Raw genomic sequence first — 18,452 nt, 5'->3', positions numbered from 1 at the left:
AGGGGTATCCTCAAGGGTATGTCTAGGTTGTACCTGCATCCGGCTGAGTGTTGGCCTGCAGCTTAGGGGAGAGCAGAGTGGACAGATGCCGAATCCCCAAAGCAAGAAGCACGGGGCCCAGGACTGCCCACCACTACTGAGGTGCTGAGGGGAGGGAGAGTACCATAGGAATCTACTAGAAAATGGGGACAGCCGGAGAACACTTAGGTTTTGCTCAATTATATCCTTTTGTGAGTGTTGATTTGGAAAGGACATTAAACACGAAGAAGAAGGAAATTCACCTCCTCTCCTGCCACCTAGATTACCTGCTTAGGGTACAGCCTTCCAGCATTATTTAAAAAATTTTTTTGGCTGTGATGTGCAGCAGCTTGATGTGGGATCTCAGGTCCCAGACCAGGGACTGAACTTGGGCCACAGCAGTGAAAATGCATATTCCTAACCACTAGACCAGGGAACTTCCATTGCAGCGTTATTTTTTATGTGTGGATTAACAGTCTATATAACTTTGTCCCTCTTTGTGTGTCCCCATGTTACATGGGTGATGCCTCCTCTTGCAGTCAGGTCTGCTATCTAGAGGAGGGGATGGGAAGCCACCAGTACACTTCTGAGCCAGGCTTAGGAAGGAGTCTGAGGTCCAGATGGAACTCAGAGAGCAGAGAGACCCCGGTGTGCCAGCCCCCTACCCCATGATGCAGAGCTGATTTATCACTGACGTAGCCATCCCAGCTATAAAACATAGGGCTGCCTAAGCAGCCAACAGGGCCTTAAATCTCTGCCCCAGGGTCACTTTCATTTTCTTGCTCACTGAGCACGATCAAACTTTTGCTTCCTAAAGAAAAGTCTATTCTTTAAAGTTGTAAGCGCAGAAGTGACCTACCACTCCCATCCCCACCACAGACAAGGCAGGGACCCCTCCAGAAGGAGCTGGAGATACTCACCATCCCCCTCCCCCCTGCCTATTCAGCTTGGCACTCGGCTCCGGGCCCAGGTCCAGCTCTGCCACTTCTGGCTGGGCAACCTCAGGCAAGCCCTTCACTTCTGGAGCCTCTGCTTCCTCACCCACTTCCCAGGACAATCTGAGGATCCAATAAGATCAGGGATGTCAAGCAGCTACCACAGTTCCTGACACTACTGGGACCCTACCAGACATCCTGGAATTTTCACCTCCTGCTAGGTCCTCCCTCCTGGACCCACCTCCCTTCATGACCAGCTTCCCCCACCCTCTTCTCTGAGTTGTCTGGCCCCTGTACACAATCCCCCCCCCCCATCCCTCCCTCTGCTAACTAACAGGGAATCCTCTGGAAACCTGGATTTCACCAGGCTCCTCCACCCCTCCCGTGGCTTCCACTGCCTCCCTGTGGATCTAAATTCTGCAAGGGTGTGAGCTCTGTGCCTGCTGCCCCACCCCAGCACTACTGTCCACACTGCCTGCCATGAGAACCCCAAGACAGGCCTCCCTCAAGACTGGCCCAGAAAGCACGTGCTCCCAGAGAGGGTTAGGGTCCTACATGGGGAAATATGACGACAAGGCCTCAGAAGCCCTGGTCCTCTGTGTCGCGTGGCACCTTAGGGAAAGCTGTCCCTGAAGCTCTGGGCCACTTCCACTCCCAGCCCTTCCTCCTTTAAACCCAGGACCTGCCCCTCTTTAGGACTCAACGTTCCCATGCAAGACAGCACAGGCTGTTGGTCAGCTGACCCAGGAGGTCAGATCTCAGCTGCATTTCTCAACAGCTATGTGACTTTGGGCAAGTTCCTATGCCTCACTTTCTCCAGGAGGAATGTCACTAGCAACCTAGCTCTCCAGTCTTCTTACAAGGTAAAGGAACTAATAACAAAGCCTGGGATGCAGTATCATTATTATAACTGTCACCACAGTGCTGACTTATTGAGTGTGTCCTACGTGTCACTTTACAGTTACTCTGTCACCAATCCTCACCCTGCAAGGCAGGTCATATTATCCTTGTTATACAAATGAGGAAACTAGGGTTCAGAGGAGTAATATAGCTGGAATCCTAGCCCAGGCTTGCCTGGTCCCAAAGACCATGCTCTTCAGAGCCATGACCTCTCATACGCACAAGCCACTTGCTTGGTGTGTGAGCCCTTTACGTGAATATTATGATATGTATCAGCTGTACAATAACCCTCCAAGGTTGCTACTATTATTATCATCCCTATTTCGCAGATAAGGAAACTAAGGAACAGAGAGATTTAAGTAACATACGCAAGGTCACACAGCAACCAGCAGCAGAGCCAGAATTGGAACCCAGGCGGTCTGAGGCCAGAGCCTGTGCTCCTAATGGCCACCCTCTGTGTCTCTTTCCTTGCTTTGCCTTCCCTTACTTCACGTGATCCTTCCAACAACCCCTCAAGGCAGGTCATTTGAACCCCATTTCACAGCAAAGGAAGCTAGGGCTTTGACACACAGCAGGTGTGAAATACAATGCATTTCCAGCTGTGAAAATAAAATAGCTCAGAGCTTTCCTCCAGTTCTTTCTGATTTTTCCTTACTGTATTATTTTCTGTATTATTCTAGAAAAGCTCTCGCTGGGGGATGAGGCTGCAGCTACCTTAGTGACACTGTACTCCTTTCTTGTCCCCCAGTCCACGCTCTAACAGCAGAGTCCATTCTGCAGACTCTAGGCTTTGCTAAAGGGCAATGGATGCTTAAGGAGGCTGTAGATCAGAAACCAAATCAGACTGTGAGACACCAAGAAACCCTTCACCTAGAGTTGTGCTTAGCTCTAGGGCTGTGGAGAGTGGCTGGCCGTGTGCCTGGCTCTGTCTGCAGGAACTGCACCAAACACCTTGGGAATCCCTGGGGAGAGGACCTTCTGGCAGAAGACTAGCAAGACAAACACTGGGATGCATGCTGTTGGCTCCATGCCCACAATGAAGGGAGACATCATTAATTGAGCAGTGTTCATTCTCACAGAGGCAAGGAAAGGCCTCAGGATCCTCTGCAAAACAATGTTCTAGTCAGTACCTATTGATCAGAACTACATCTCTCAGCTTCCCTGCAGCTAAGAGTGGTATGTGATAACATTTTAACCACTGAGCTACACGTATAGCAGCTATATGCAGCTAAACGTAGTAGGGTATTTCTGAGACACTGCTTTTAAGAGAGACAGTGTGCCCTTCAGCTGGTCTTCCACCTATTTCCTGGAATGTGGGTGCCGAGGCTGGAGGTCTGGCAGCCATTTGGGACCATGAGATACCTTTGAGAAAGAAAATCACAAGCTGGGGAGGTAGAGCAGCAGGCAGAAGGAACCCGGGGCACTGATGACCTCAGAAGGCCCCACAATATCCTTGGATTTTCTGTTCCTAGACTTATCTTAAGTGAGAGAGAAATGAACCTCTACACATGGTTAAGCCCATGTTCTTAGAGATTTGGGGTCACACACAATGAAACCTAATTCCTACAGATATAATTCCTCTAATCCCCATGCATCCTCCAGGTGTGCTTCCAGCAGGTGCTCCAATTTGCAGACTCCTGACTCAAGCTGCTTCATGTTCTGAGCCAGTACCCGCCTCATGCTGTTCCTCTGTCTGAAGCATACTCTCCCCTCCTCTAATTGGCAAACACCAAACCATCCTTCAAGGCAGTTCAAGTGCTCCCCTCTGAGAAGCTGTCCTGGATTCCAAGGTTAGAGTGCATCCACCCACCTTCTGAGTTATTATGGTGCTCTGAGTCTCCTGGTCATCCTGTCCTGTAATTATCTATAGTTGTCTCGGGGAGCTCCTGGTAGCAAGGCAATATCCAAGCTTCCTGTGGGCATAGGCAGAGGAAGCACAATGAATGTCTGTAAACAGTGAACAGTGTATGAATGAGTACCTGGGAGAGTTAGACTCTCTATGCTATAGAAGCACCAGGAGGTGCTGTAGCCAAGGAAGGCTTCCTGGAGGAGGAGGTAGACAGTGGCATAAAGCATACCAGCTCAGGCTACAGAAAGTAGATACCAAAAACCCTTAAGAGATCTTTATATGGCTTAATGGAATGTCTCCAAGACAGTCTCTAAGCGTCTCTGAGAGGTCACGGCCCCCAGCTGCTGCCAGTGCCTGGATCACCAATTGGTAATGATTGACAGGGCAGCTGCCTAAAGAATCTCCAAGGTCCTGGGTCGGGCAAGGGAGGGGTCAGGCATTGTTGGAAGCTGAGCCTACTCTGTGCTGGTGTTGTACAGCCATCTGGTTTGGGTCAGAGGTCTCCAGGGACAGGTTTGATTTATAGGCCAATGCAGTCCCCTGGGCAGCATGGGGGCAGGGCACAGGGAGGCCAGGAGAGGGGTGGGGGTGGGGGGAAGGGCCAGGCAAGGGCCCCCTCAGAGGCCGAAGGAGCACCACGTTTCCCACTCTCAGCCTGGAGTACTTCAGGTTGCTTTTAATAAACACTGCAAAAGAAAGTATTGGAGAAACCATTAAGACTTTATTGTGCGCCACTGTCTACCTGGGGCCTTATCTCAGGCTGTTATCATCTAGGAGAGGAAAGGAATCCTGGTGAACTCCATCCAGCAAAGTCCTGCCTGGGGGCTGTGTTGGACTTGCTGGCTGATAGGTTCCCTGAGTTCTCTTGGCCCCTTCCAGCATGGCCATCGCTCTGCACCTTCCAGATGACACCAAAGGGAAAGCACAAAGCGGCCACAGCCCAGAGTGGCACAGCTAGGATTCAAACCGGGCTTTTTGCCTGACTTCAGAGACTTTCCCCTGCCCTACAGGGCCTTCGCAGTGTTGTGGAGTTCAGAGGAGGAGGGGTAAGCAGGGGCCAGAGTCCAACAAGGAAGAGCTACAGAGAAAGACGTTGGAGGGTTGGTGGCTAAGAACGAGGCCGTGCCTTCATCTCTTCCGAGCTATACAGTCCTACGGAGCCTCCATCGACCCAGGTGTGCTCCAGCAGCACAGAGCAGAGTTGTCACTATGGACTGAAGTCATTAAAGAACACTTTACAAAGGAAGCTGGCATCTCTCTGTGCCTTGAACAAGGATAGCTTTAGGCAGGTGGAGACGGAGAGGACAGCATCCGGGCAAGGGGCACAGCACAGGCAAAAGGGTGCAGGTGAACTCTGCCTGGTGAGGTGGGGATGCTAGCCTGAGGACTGGGGGCCAGCTCCTGGGACAGGAGTTCTAAGAAGCCAGCTCTGGGGAGGGAGGCCACACACAAGGTCCATCTCCTTGGGCCTGCCCAGAGAAAGGGGTACAGTTAAGACACCCCCCACACACCAGGACTGAGTCAGCTAGCTATGCTCTCCCCCTCCTTGCAGGAGGCGGAGAACATGGGGCCCAAGTGGGGCTGATGCCCTTCCCATGTCCTCTGATGGGCATGTCCTGAGATCGAGAGAGGCACCACCCAGGGTTCTACTGGGGGCGCTGGGGGTGCAGAGCAAGGGGACAACAGTGACTCTCCTCTGAGAAAGCAAGAAGCACAGTTCCCCTGGACCCTCCAAACAAGCAGGGGAGACCCTGTACCTGGCATTCCAGCTCCTTGGATATGGAAGGGGCCCCCACCGTCTAGTGAGGGCACCTGGGGCTCAGAGGGGCCTAGGTCACACGGTAAAATGTTGCCTTAAGCCCACACCTAGAGAAGTTCAGATCATTACTCTGAGGCTAAGCAAGGAGAGCAGGGAGCATTTGGGGTGTTGAAAATGCTGACGGTAATCAGAGGGAAGATGCCGGGGCAAGAAAGACATTGGAACCTGGAAGTCAGACTAGGGTCCAAATTCCAGTTCTGACCCTGCAACTATTTATCTTCTCACAGCCCCAGTTTCCTCATCTGTGAAATAGGCCATGACCCACTAAAAACGATTTAATGGGATGGTGTATGTATACATAAAGAACTTGATTGGGGGCAGGCAGATGTTCGGAAAACAGTTACTTTGACTTCTCTTCATGGCCAGTTCTGTTGAGAAGACCACCAGTTGCGCGGCAAGACAGGTGAGATTCAACTCCCCTCTCTGTGCTCTGCGTGTCTGTGGTGGGGACTTCACGAAAGGCCAGAGCCAGACCTGAGCCATGAACCCATCCAGGGATGGGGTGCAGCAAGCAATCCATCATCCTCCGTCAGCCAGATGTGTCACCTCCCAGTTAAGAATGCAGATGAAAGCCTATTTCATCATGAAACTAGACACCAGGCGACTTCCTGCCAAGCACACCCCTTGCGAGATGCCGGCAAAGACCCTCTATAGCCTTTGACCTCTGCCCTTGGTTTGTTTACACACAGTGGGGCCGGGGTCAGAGCTGAGATGAGCTGTGGGTTCAGAAAACAGCTGTGGGTTCAGAAAACGACAACCAGACCCAGGAAGACACACATGTGTGTCAGGGACAAGAAAAGAGTTGGAAGACTTGCAGAGCATAACTATGTGCTAGCGAAAGGCCACTAGGTCCAGAGGAAGGAGAAAGCCGGGGGCCCCTGTACGGTGGCCACCAGTGCTGTTCTGTTCAAAGGTGGTGTGAAAATGTGGACAGAAGCCACCTGCATGCTCAGGGCTGTGGAGACATGGGAAGATCAGGCTTAACCTTTCTCTGCCCAGGTGGAGAGACAGGACGGGCACCCCAGAACCTGAAAATCATCACTGAGGGCAGCTACAATTACAAGTTAACAGTGCCTTGTGAAGCCACCCCTACCATTTATGAAGGGCTCTCAAGAGTCTGGTTTTATCTCCATAACAACCCTCTTTCTCATCCCTCCCCTTTCACCCTCAAAGAGGTGGAGGCTCAGCAGGTTCAAGGATGTTCCCAAAGACACAGATCTAGCAAGGGGATCTGCTGCTCCCCAAACCTGCACCTAGGTGTCCTGGGCTCTTGCCTCTCCAGTGCAGCTGCCCCTCCTCCCAACAGGGCTCCTGACCCCTGCTGTTCCCCAGGCCCTCCTCCTTGCATTCCTGGCATACCTCCTGTTTCGCCCCTCTCCTAGTTCTCCCCACCCAGGACCTGCAACATTCTCTAAGGTTTCCTGGTCCCAACTCCCTGTGGATGGGCATCTGTGCTAAATCTTCTTTCTGACCCACCATCCTCAAGCTGGGTTCTGGAGTAACTCATGGCAGAGCTGACCCTCCTCATTAACACTGGCCCCAGAAATAGCCCCATGATGGAAACAGTGGCCTAGGTCCTCTCCATTAGGCTCTCCAGTCCTCCCAGTAGCTCTAAAGCAGCACTGTCTACTATAGTTAGGGGCAAGGATGGAAATAATCTATATCTGCACTGTCTAATATGGTATCTGCCAGCTACATGGTGGCTATGGAGTACTTGAATGTGGCTAGTGCAACTGAAAACCTGGACTTTTAATTTGATTTTAATTAATTTAAACTTTAATGTACATAGCCACACATGCTAATGGTTACTGTACTGGACAGCACAGCTGTGTAAAGTTTGTCATCCAAAAAATCAGATGTGCAGACACTCTCTAGATATTAGATACCACAGAACAATGGAGACCTTTCTGGGACATCTTGACCAATCCCTTCCTTCCTGTGATGGAGAAGCAGAGGCACAGAGAGGGGAGATGATTTGCCTAAGGTCACACAGCTGGTTTCCATGCTGGAGGGGCTGAGCCAGGTTTCTTGGCTCCCAAAGTATTGCTCTTTTCAGGACCTATCCCCCTCACTCTTTTCTAAGCACTTCCCCAAAACTAGTACCTGTAAACATGGGGCATCACTGTTTGCCCACCCACACCCTCTCCTACAAGACCTTGCACTCCCACCCACCCCCGAAGCCTCCTTCCAGCCAGTGCTGAGTTGATGGCATGATCAACTGCAACTGGGAAGCTTATAACACATACACATGCACCTTCCAGGGCCCACGGATTCAACAGATGAGGGACAGCTACAATCTGTGCTTCTCATACTCTCCCTGAGGTCCAGGCAGGTGTGCTAAGGGACCAGCTCAAGGACTCCCCACAACTAAGGGAACCAGCAGGAAGGAACCAACCCAGAGGCACCAGTCAGAGGGCCCATGGGAACCCCTGCACCATTGGAGACTCTCAGGACTTTAAACCAAGATCTGGGAAAATAACATGCCAGCTAGCAGTGAGGCGGAAGCAGTCAGGGACCAGGGGCGGGGCAGGGGCAGGGCCACAGTGAGCTAATCCCAAGGGACTTTTGAATTATGAGGGATCAGAGAAGACACAGAAGAGGCCGGGCAGGAGGGGGCCTGGGACAGATGTGCAGAGGGGGCAGCAGTGGGGTGCTGAGTGCATCCTGTTCCTGAGTCCACCAAGGCCTCCTGAAACCTTACACTTACCTGCTTCCCTGAGGCAACATGGGGCTCCCAGGGTCTGGACTTCCAAGGGAGCCCCAACTAAATGTCCCTCCTCTGATCAGTGCCTGGCCCCAGGGTGTCCTTTGTGAATGACCCTGGGCTGTGACTCTGACCACGCACCCTAGAGGCAGCCACCATCAGGGTGAAGACTGGATCCCACATGGCCCTCCCAGCAAGGCAGAAAGCTGCTGTCTACCTCGCTAAACTCTAGGGCAAAACTGCTCTTACCCTGGGACACCCTCGTAGATGAATTTTAAGGGAGAAACATCAACAAATAGGACAAGATCTGGAATGCTGCTATGGCTCCAAATGGATCGACTCAAACACTTCTACTTAAATGACTCCAAAGCAGGGACAAAGACGATGTCTCTGCTGGCGGCTCTGGCCCCTCGCTGCTCCACTGGGGTCATGGACCTGGGAGGTGTAAGAGATGGGGGCCTCAGGTGTCTGGTCAAGTGTGGTCCCAGGGGCCCAGGATGGGGCAGCCTGTACCCGTCAGGGCTCCCAGGAGGCGGGTCACCAAGCGGGGCTCACAGTTCTATTTATAGAAAGCGGCTGCTGTGGAGGATGAAGAACTGGGGAGAACCGGCTTGGCAGTATTTTCCAAGCTCACGCTGTCTCGGCTTAATTTCATCCCAAGCAAATAAATCATTAAGGAGGCACCGAGTCCTGGAAGATCTGATGAAGAAGGGCCATTAAACAGCACAGCCTTAACTTGAATTATGGAAGGCCTCAGACAAGCAGCCTTATTAGTGTCTGGGCTAGGCCGTAACTCATGCTAACCACCCCCTTGCCTTAACCAAGGGATGAGATGGGGAGAAGCAACCAGCTCCCCGCCTCAGACACAGCCCAGCAGGATGTCTGCTCTCCCAGTCCTTTAAACACCCTTCTCACTGCTCACTCAAGCCACTGCTTGCCCAGCAGCATCACCCCCTCGGGAAAGGGTGAGAATGGATGGTTTGGCTGTGCTGTATTTAATGGTCTTCGCAGGCTGTGGCCAGCTTTGGGAAACCCTTCTGCTGAACACAAAGAAGCCAAGGCCTGGGACCACCCACAGAGCCATGAAAGACTCGCTATGACCCCCTGCGTCATGGAGGTGAGAGGCCTGGCCTCAAGCTTGCTGGACGGCTGCCTCCACGCTCATGCAGTGAGCAGGCTCTTCGTCTCCCTCAGCCTCAAACTCCTCACATGTAAAGTGGGACAGCAGTGCCTTCTAACCCGTGCGGATCAAATGAAAGAAGAAGCATGGGCTGCTCACTAGTGTCTGTGTGGGGCTGTGGAGATTTAAATCAATGATGCACGCACAGCGCTGAGCAGTATCTGGTCTCTTGTAAATGCTCACTCGACGACTGTTTAACACAGAGCTGTTTCTAATCCCTTCCCAAACAAAGTCGCCCTCATGAGAAATTCATGGATAACAGTGTGGATCCACTTGGGTACACCTCGCTGGCAACAGTGAGAACTTGGGTCCCAGGACACATGAACTGAGTCCCCTGTGGTTGGGGAAGATGAGAACGTGAGGGAAGCGGGTCTGGATAGAAGAGGGAGGGGCTACAGAAGGCACTGTGGGTGTGGGGGAGGCACAGGACTCACCCTCGCACCAGCCAGGCAGGAGGGGTAGTGGGCAGAACCCGCTGGGCCACCCTGGGCCTCACTGGGGTGAGGGAAGCAGGCCGTTTCCAACAAAGAGGTCAGCACAGACCAAGGCACAGAGGGACAAGCAGGATCAGAGCGGAGTTAGGCAGGGGGACAGAGGGGAGAAGGGGCCAAGATGTGTCTGTGGAAACCTTGCCCTACAGTCCTAAGTCACTGCCTTCCCAGCAGCACCCACACGGGTCACGCCTATGCCCATCTGTAGGGGTGAGAATGGAAGGGCTGGCTGTGCCGTATTTAAGGGTGACCAAGCACTACGGGAGTGGGAGCTACTGACACCAGCTTCAGGAAGTCCTTCTGCTAAACAGATTGCCTGATGCCTCAACAGGCTACATCAGAGCATCACCAGGATCCTGTCAGAAGTGTATGGTTTGGGGCCCTAACCAGATCTACTAAGTCAGAATCTGCTTTTAACAAGATCCTCAGCTGACCTGAGTGTACATGATTTGAGAAGCATAGCTGACAAGCAGTTTTTTGGGGGAGTCCTAGCATCATGCCAAATTTACAGGTCTGAGATGTTAGGAAATCTAGGCCCAGGTCATCCACATAGTAAATAGATTAGTTATGTCCAGTCCTGACTGTGCTGGACCCCCTCATGCTATGGTCTGAGTGGGGTAAGGTCTCTGACATGTGGGAGACACTGAGAAGCCAAGGAGGGTCTTCCTATGTGTGGAATGTGGAGGTGGGGGAGCCCCTATTCTAAACTCCATCCAAACTCCAAAGGCCCTTCCCCCCACCTATCCTTCTCCTCCTAAACTCCCATGTCCTCCTTCATCTACACTGGGTTTTTTAATACAGACTCATAAACTGCACTGAATTTGCATTCGCTAGTTTCTGGTGAGGTGCACTGCCAAGGGGGATTGGAGGCCAAGGTTTTAGTTCTGATTCTGCTGCTTATGAGTAGGTGACCTTGGGCAAGTCCTTCCAGCTCTCTGGCCCATTCAGCTCCCACATGAAAAATGTGGATCTTGCATGGGCTGCCACACAGCAGGTTCCAGCCCTAATGCCTGGGGCCTGCCTACACCCTGGCCAGTCCCTAAAAGGTAGAGACTAGCTGCCTCTTCCCATTTCCCTTTCCTTCAAGGTCCAGTAGCAGCTAGCCCACAGCCAGGCCTAGGACCATCTGTTCAGAGGCAGATGCTGCCCCTCAGGCCCACCACCTCACAGCACACCCAGGTGAATACACATGTGGGCACAGCTGGTGAGGACCCCACCTGTTTGGATGTCCTTGCTGAACACAAGCCTACCAGGCAAGTCACCACCTGGAGCTACAAAGTGCCTGAACCAGACATTTAGCTGGAAACCTTTAAAACTGCTCATAGGGAAGGCTGAGCAATTTCAGCTTGTTTGTGACCAACCCACGGTGGCCTCTGAACCTCAGCTGGCATCTCCATCATGTATCTTAAAGAGAAAAGAGTCAAAAAACTCCTCAAACCAGGAATTCCCATCATGGCTCAGAGGTAATGAATCCAACTAGTATCCATGAGGACATGGGTTCGATTCCTGGCCTTGCTCAGTGGGTTAAGGATCTGGAGTTGCTGTGAGCTGCTGGTGTAGGTCGCAGACATGCCTCTGATCTTGCATTGCTATGGCTGTGGCATAGACTGGCAGCTGTAGCTCCCATTGGACCCCTAGCCTGGGAACTTCCATATGCCGCAGGTGTGGCCCTAAAAAAACAAACAAAAAAAACCCTCCCCAAATCAATGTACTCCCTTGTGCGGAATCTCTCATTCACAAATATGGACACACATTTAATAACAATAATTATTTCTACATCTAATAACACAAAGTAATTTTACCAACTTATGGGAGCTGTAATAGAATCGGCAATTTTTAAACCTACCTTTTTAGATACCTACTAATATTCCAGGCACTAGCCCAGTCACTTCATATATGACTCACAATCCTGATGCCTTTCTATTACTATTATAGATGAGGAAACTGAGCTTCAGGGATGAAGTGACTCAGGGCCATGGATAAATAGCAGCCAAGTCAGGACTGGAAGAACCCTGAGCCACACTTATTCCCCCTACTCCAGGCTGTGGCCCTCTGAGAAAGACAGCAGCTTCATGTTGGCCCTTAGTGACACTTGTCCCAAATGGACCTGCATTTCAAAGCTCCCTTCTGCAGTCAGGACTTTTTGGACTGACCTGCTCATGATAGTGTTAGATGTGAAAAACAAAAACAAAAACAACCCTCAAAGCAGGGCCACAGTGTCTGAACGAAAACTTGCTCCAGCTGATAATCTCCTTTTTGTAAAAAACAAAGGGTGGGTGGGCAGTTTCTGGATGTTGAGATCCTAAATGGAATTGCCAGGCCATTGTGCAGCCTCTGCTTGGCCTGGGTGCAGGGACAGATGTGCTGTGCACTGCACACAATGAGGGGTGGAAATGGGTCACTCTGGGGTCAGGCTTCAAGGTGACGGCAGCTCAGAACCAGCCCCATTCCGTTCCAGCCAACTGTTGACTCCCATCCCACTGTGGTGGAGAAAACAAAAGCTAAGCAGGTGGTAGGAGGTCAGCACATTAACATGCACTTATTGAGCACTTACTATGTACTCTGCTATAGGGGTGGCTGAGAAGGTGATCATGCAGTCCCCACCTCAAAGAACTGCCACTTTTAGCAGTAGTAGCAGCAGCAGCAATAACAAAACAGCAAAACACACTTCTTATGGACCTGTTTTGTACAAGAAAGGGGCCAGGGGGCCTCACCGTGCTGACACATACCCCAAGTAAGGATGGCCTGCATTGTACAACTTAAATGATCGTAGTCCACCAATGAGAAAACTTCTCAAAAGCAAAGTAATATGATTGTGCTATTTATTAAATTAGAAACCAAATCATTCATGAGCATTCATCAGGTGCTTGAGATGAGCTCAGTACTGGGCACAGCACAGTCAGTAATGTGGGATAAGCATGTCACATTGATAGCTCCCCTCCACCTTGCACCTATTGTGGGCCAGACGCTGGACCACGCTGTGTTTCTGCATCAGTCCTAATACTGCATTTCGGCAAGGTACATATCATAATTCCCACTGCACAGATGGGAAAACTACACTTGAGGATGTCTATTAGCCAGAGGGGACAGAAATAAAATTCCAATCAGGATCAAGAATTTATTCTCAAGATGGGAAACTGCCTAAATGTCCAAAAGTAAGGGCCTGAATAATCAAATAATGATACCACCATATCATGGAAACCCATGCAGCTGTTAATAAGGATGGAGGAAGCTCTACATTAATCATATTAAACAATCACCAAGATCTATTAAGGGGGAAAACGAGATGCAGGGATGTGTTCACAGTATGATCACATTTATGCGAAACTCCTCTGTCATAAAATTCTGGAAGGACATAGGCGAGAGTATTAACCGTGGATGCCAGCAGGAAGAGGAGCCAGGGAACTACAGAGTGGTGGTATTTCACCAGGCACGCTTTTGTGGTATTTATCTTTTTTTTTTTTTTTTTTTTTTTTGTCTTTTTGCTATTTCTTGGGCCGCTCCTGCGGCATATGGAGGTTCCCAGGCTAGGGGTCCAATCGGAGCTGTAGCCGCCAAGACTACGCCAGAGCCACAGCAATTCGGGATCCAAGCCGCATCTGCAACCTACACCACAGCTCACGGCAACACCGGATCCTTAACCCACTGAGCAAGGGCAGGGACCGAACCCGCAACCTCATGGTTCCTAGTCGGGTTCGTTAACCACTGCGCCACGACGGGAACTCCTTTTGTGGTATTTAAATGTGTTGCCACATGCACAGCTCACCATTCAAAAGTAAACGCATCCATATTTTAAAGTCCCTAGTCTGCCCACTTGCCTACACATGCTTCCTGGGTGACCATCTGAGCCCTCAGTCCCACACCCACCTGGGGAAAGGAGGCATACATGAGTGGAAAAGTGAATGAATGGGGCAAATGGGGGGAGGGCTCAGTGCTGAATTGCAGGTGCAGGGGACAGAGCCCTGGGCTAAGGGCTGGGGTGAGCTGGAGTCAGGGCAGAAAGACATGATGGGCGGCAAAGCAGAGAGCAGTCCTTGACCAGGGTCAGGAGGGAGGAGGAGCAAAGGCCAAAGGTCAGGGAGGCTGGAGGATCGTGCCACCCAGGAGACACACGGGAGCCGGAGAGGAAGGTCGGGAGTACAGTGCAGACGGCTCTGGCAAGGGGACAATGTCCTTGCAGTCATTCTGGTAGAAAATTCTTGCTGGCCTTCATCAATACCAGAAGCCTTGGCTGGCAGCCAGCCTCCTCTGCCGAGCTGTTGCGCCAATAAATACTTGTTGGCAGATCAATTAAACCATCTAGGAACGACGTCTGGGACGACAGTTTCCCTGGCTCCAAGCAGGTGGACAAGCCCTCCCTGCCAATCAGGGCTGAGATCCGAGAGTTCCCACCTTCCACCACCCAGAAGGTCAGCCCTGGACTCTCACACCTGTAATTTGTAACTGGTGGGCAGAGTGGTGGCAGGGCTGGCCCAGGCAGCAGGAGGCAGGGCACAGGCGTGGGCACAACCTGGGTTTCAATACAGCTCTGCCAGTGGCTAGCAGTGTTGCCCTGGGCTCACTCTAAACCTCTCCAAGATTCAGTGTCCTCGTCTATAAGATGGGGACACTAACAATAGCATTACCTCAAAGTTTACTGTGTGGACTGAAAAAAAACTGGTAAAACACTTGGCCTGGGCATAGAGTATGGGTGGTGTCCCCCAAAATGTATAATTATTATGACCCCCAAATCAAAGCTGCTCCATCTGGGGCCCCCTCTTCCCTTCCTGCGTCACTTGAATACTACTCACCACCCAAGAACTCCAAGGCAGGAGACAAAGCCGTTCTGTCAGCCCTCCTGGCCGCTGGCATGTGGAAGGAGCAGCAGGGGGGCTGGGGAAGCAATTCTGGAAACCAGCCTGGAGCTGATTCCAAAGGCCTGGCCCACCCCAGGGGCGACCCTCACAGCAGTTGGGACATTTTCAGTGACATTCCCCTGTTGGCAACCAAAGCATGTCTGATTCACAGCCACTGCTGGGGCTGTCTTTATGCAGCAAGCTTTTCAGAACACCCCACAGAGTTCTGCACTAAGCCAAGAGCTTTGAGGGCTCAGAGGTGAAGCTGGTGGGAGGGACAGCAACTCAGGGCCTCCCCCACCTCACCATTGAAGGAAATGGTCCGTCCTTTGTTGAGTGGCCACCCAGCCTGGTGGAGCAGCCTCTCCTGTTCCTTCTCTGCCTGCCTTGTCTGTAAACATCTCCACAAGGGGCCCAGTCTGCCTCAGTGTGAATCCTGATTCCTCCAGTTATGAGCTCTGTGGCCTTGAGCAGCTCACTCAAGCTCTCTGGGCTTCCATTTCTTCATCAGAAAATGAAGATGATAATACAGCTATTAGCTCAAAGAGTTGTTACAAGCACTAAATGAATTAAAATTTGTAAAGGGCTTAGAATTGAGCCCAGCACAGACTAAGCACCAGAGAAGTGTTAGTTGGCAGTGGTGGTATTACTGCTGTTATTATTTGGGTCCTAGACCCAGTCATCTGGAGCCAGTTTGCCTGTTTGTCCGGCCTTGGTACTATGCTTGCCAGCTCACAGAGACGGCAGAGACCTGCAGCTTTTTATGATAAAGCCCCTGAGCTGTTTTGCTCCATGATGTAGGTGAAGAACACGTTTGTAATAGGAAAATGCATTTCCAAAAGCTCCTGTCCTCCACAAACACGTACTTCAGAGTTAAATGCAGTTAGTTCTAAGTCTTGCTTTTATAGTCACAAAAATTCAAAAACTGAAAAAAATGACATCTGTTAACTTCCTTCCTTCACCTTGGAGGAGAAGCCTCTACTGAGGCCACTTTTTTTTTTTTTTTTTTTTTTAATTCCCAGGACCTGGCCCAGTTCACCTAATCAAAACGGTAAGCACCAGTTGCTGTGGGCCTGCTCTGTGCTGGCGAGCTTCATCATGACTGTTTTACAAAGGAGAACACTGAGGTCCAGACAGAGGAGGCAATCATTGTCCACAGCCTCCTGGTGAGTGCTGAGGCCAGACTCTAACCCCATCTGTTCTCCCCACCATGATCTTGTGAGGAAGCAACCCCAGGGAGCAGCCCGCTTTTCTGCTCTGGAGCCCGTCTCTGATCGCAGCTCCTTATCTGAATCCGGGCACCTGCCTTCAGGTCCACAACCAACGTTAGCTCAGAATTCTCCTCAAGCACAGAACTCCATCTTGGGTCATTTTACCTGCCCAAGGACTCCCTAGGGCCAAACCCTTTTTGATGTCCAGGATTCACTGGACCTCAGCCCAGATCACTGGCTACAGGCATCCCACAGTCCCTTCCCAACCAGCCCTTGTCAGACTCCCCTGCAGCCTGTCCTTTGGTGGCTCACCCTGCAGTCAGGGCTTGTCTCACTGACCATGGGCCTTTTAAAGCCCAGAAAAGCCGAGCTCCCCTTTTCTGCAACCACACGCTGTCCAAGATAGAAAACATCACTTCTGCCTGGAGAAGGGGATTCAACATGGGATAGACAACCACAGGCACCCCTGTCCAGGGGCCACCATGCCTCCCTGAGTGACTTCCTCTGAAAACCAATAACCATGTTTGTTACTATGATTTTTAAGCTGCCTCACAGGCTGATTGTGTATGTAAAATGAGAAGAGGCCTTAAGAGTTGTCAGGAGTCAAACCCAGCAGCCTATGGGCTTATCTGCAACCTTGCAAGGATGTTTTGTTTACTTACATGGTGTTTTTAGTAGCTGCCAACTTTAAAAGTTGGAATAGATCGCACAAAATCTAGATTTCTGGGTCCTCTTGAACAAAACCCAGAAGATTCCACACCTTGTGGCTCTCACTCCCACAAGGCAATAATCAGCTGGATGCCCCCTTTAACAGAGAGTTCAGCAGGAAGACCTAGATCTGAGTGTTCAGCTTCTGCATACATTAGGTGTTCAATAAGTGACTAGTTATTATTATCATTACTTATTATTTATAAGTACAGAATAACTCGAGTTATATTAGTAACTGAAGTGCAGGGATTCAAAGGCAGGGACTACTGAATTCTCCTCCCACTGTGAACTTGAAGCCAGGCACAGAGGAGATGTCATTTTGCACAACCCTTATACAGACTGAAAAGTTTGTAATTAGTATCAACACTCAAATCATGCATTAGGTGCCAATTCTAAGCACTTCAGATATATTATTATCTTATTGATTTCTCACAATATTCCTGAGCTAGATTACTATCATTATGCCATTAGTGCAGATAGGGAAACTGAGGCATGGCCCAAGATCACCAGGAGAGCAAAAGAGTCAAGACCCAAACCCAGGAGCCTGGCCTCAGAGTCCACGTCCTCACCACAACTCCACACGACAGGATAATCCCAAGTGCTGACAGAGGATGAGGCCTCACCTGTTTTACACACCTGCCGCCCCCGCTACCTCCCTCCCAAACTCCACTAGAGGCAGGCAGCCTCTGAACACGCCGGACCTCTTATCCACTCCCGCCCCCCTCAGGAGGCTGCACTTACGGTCAAGGCCGTTGATATAGCGCATGGTGACTTCGCAGTGGCCCCACACGGCACTCACCACCGGATACAGCTTCTTGCCCTTGAGGCCACGGAAGGCCACACCCAGGTACTGGCCATCGACGACGAAGCTGAGCGTGCCCTCGTCCATGTCCAGCACCACGAGCAGCGAGTCGGGCAGCGCGAAGGCCTCCTCAGGCCCGAGGAAGGCGGGGTAGGCCACACCGGGCCGGTTCTTGCCGTCGTGGTAGAGGCGGCTGCGGCCCAAGTCCCAGCCCCACGATCGGCGTCGCTGCCCACCAGCGCCGTGTAGCCCACCGAGTGCAGCGGGGCGCGCGCCGTGGCCACGCCCACCACGGCGTGCGTGCCCCGCTGCCGCGCTGGCCAATGGATCTGCCAGGCGTGCAGGCCGCGGGCGTGGCCCACCTTGCCACGTATGCCGTCTGTGCTCTGAGCTACTGGGTGCCGGTGGAAGGTGAGTCGGTCGTCATCCTTGACGAAGACGTTGAGCGAGCGGTCCTCGGGGTTCCACGCGTGCCGCAGCTGCACCGCCAGCCCCGCTGCCGGCATGTCCAGTAGCTGGTCTAGCCGCGCCGGCCGCCCCGGCTCCACTCCCCGCAGCTCGCGTTTGGCTGGCCGCAGTGCCGGCTCTCGCACCTCCACTGACTTGAGGCTCCCGGAGAGCTTCTGGCCCATGGCTTGCTGCTGGGACGGGGCCGCTGCCGGCCACCGCTACCTTATGGGAGCTTCCACGCCCCGCAGCCAGGGATGGGCCACGGGGCTGGAAACCAGGCTTCCGGACCGTATGCGTCCACAGCCTCTACGGGGCTGGGGCAGGGGCCCAAGCTCCTGGAAGGAAGCAAAAGACCTGGTTATAACAGCAGCTTCGACCTCCACTTATGCCCATGCCTTGACTGGGCCCTTGACATGCATTAATAATGATAACTAATGAATAGAATGATATCTGCACTTCTCTAGTACTTGCCAGATGCCAGGCACTCTTCTAAATGATTCACATTTATTAGCTCATTTAATTCTTAAAACTTCCCTGTAAGACGTATTCA

At 51.7% G+C, this 18,452-nt stretch overlaps 1 protein-coding gene across 1 annotated transcript in view; it reads right to left on the bottom strand.

Moving 5' to 3' along the window:
• Positions 1–18,452, bottom strand: part of SPSB4 (splA/ryanodine receptor domain and SOCS box containing 4) — a 76,857-nt gene that overhangs the window by 40,941 nt on the left and 17,464 nt on the right. Inside the window, 2 exon segments of the mRNA XM_021069539.1 lie at positions 17,392–17,676; positions 17,679–18,237. Of these exon segments, the coding sequence (XP_020925198.1) occupies positions 17,392–17,676; positions 17,679–18,084 (691 nt within the window). The 5' untranslated portion in view covers positions 18,085–18,237.

The sequence above is a fragment of the Sus scrofa genome, chromosome 13 (genome assembly GCF_000003025.6).
Source record: "Sus scrofa isolate TJ Tabasco breed Duroc chromosome 13, Sscrofa11.1, whole genome shotgun sequence".
Taxonomy (NCBI): domain Eukaryota; kingdom Metazoa; phylum Chordata; class Mammalia; order Artiodactyla; family Suidae; genus Sus; species Sus scrofa.
Note: the sequence above shows the minus strand (reverse complement) of the source record. Positions and strands in the feature narration are given on the sequence as shown.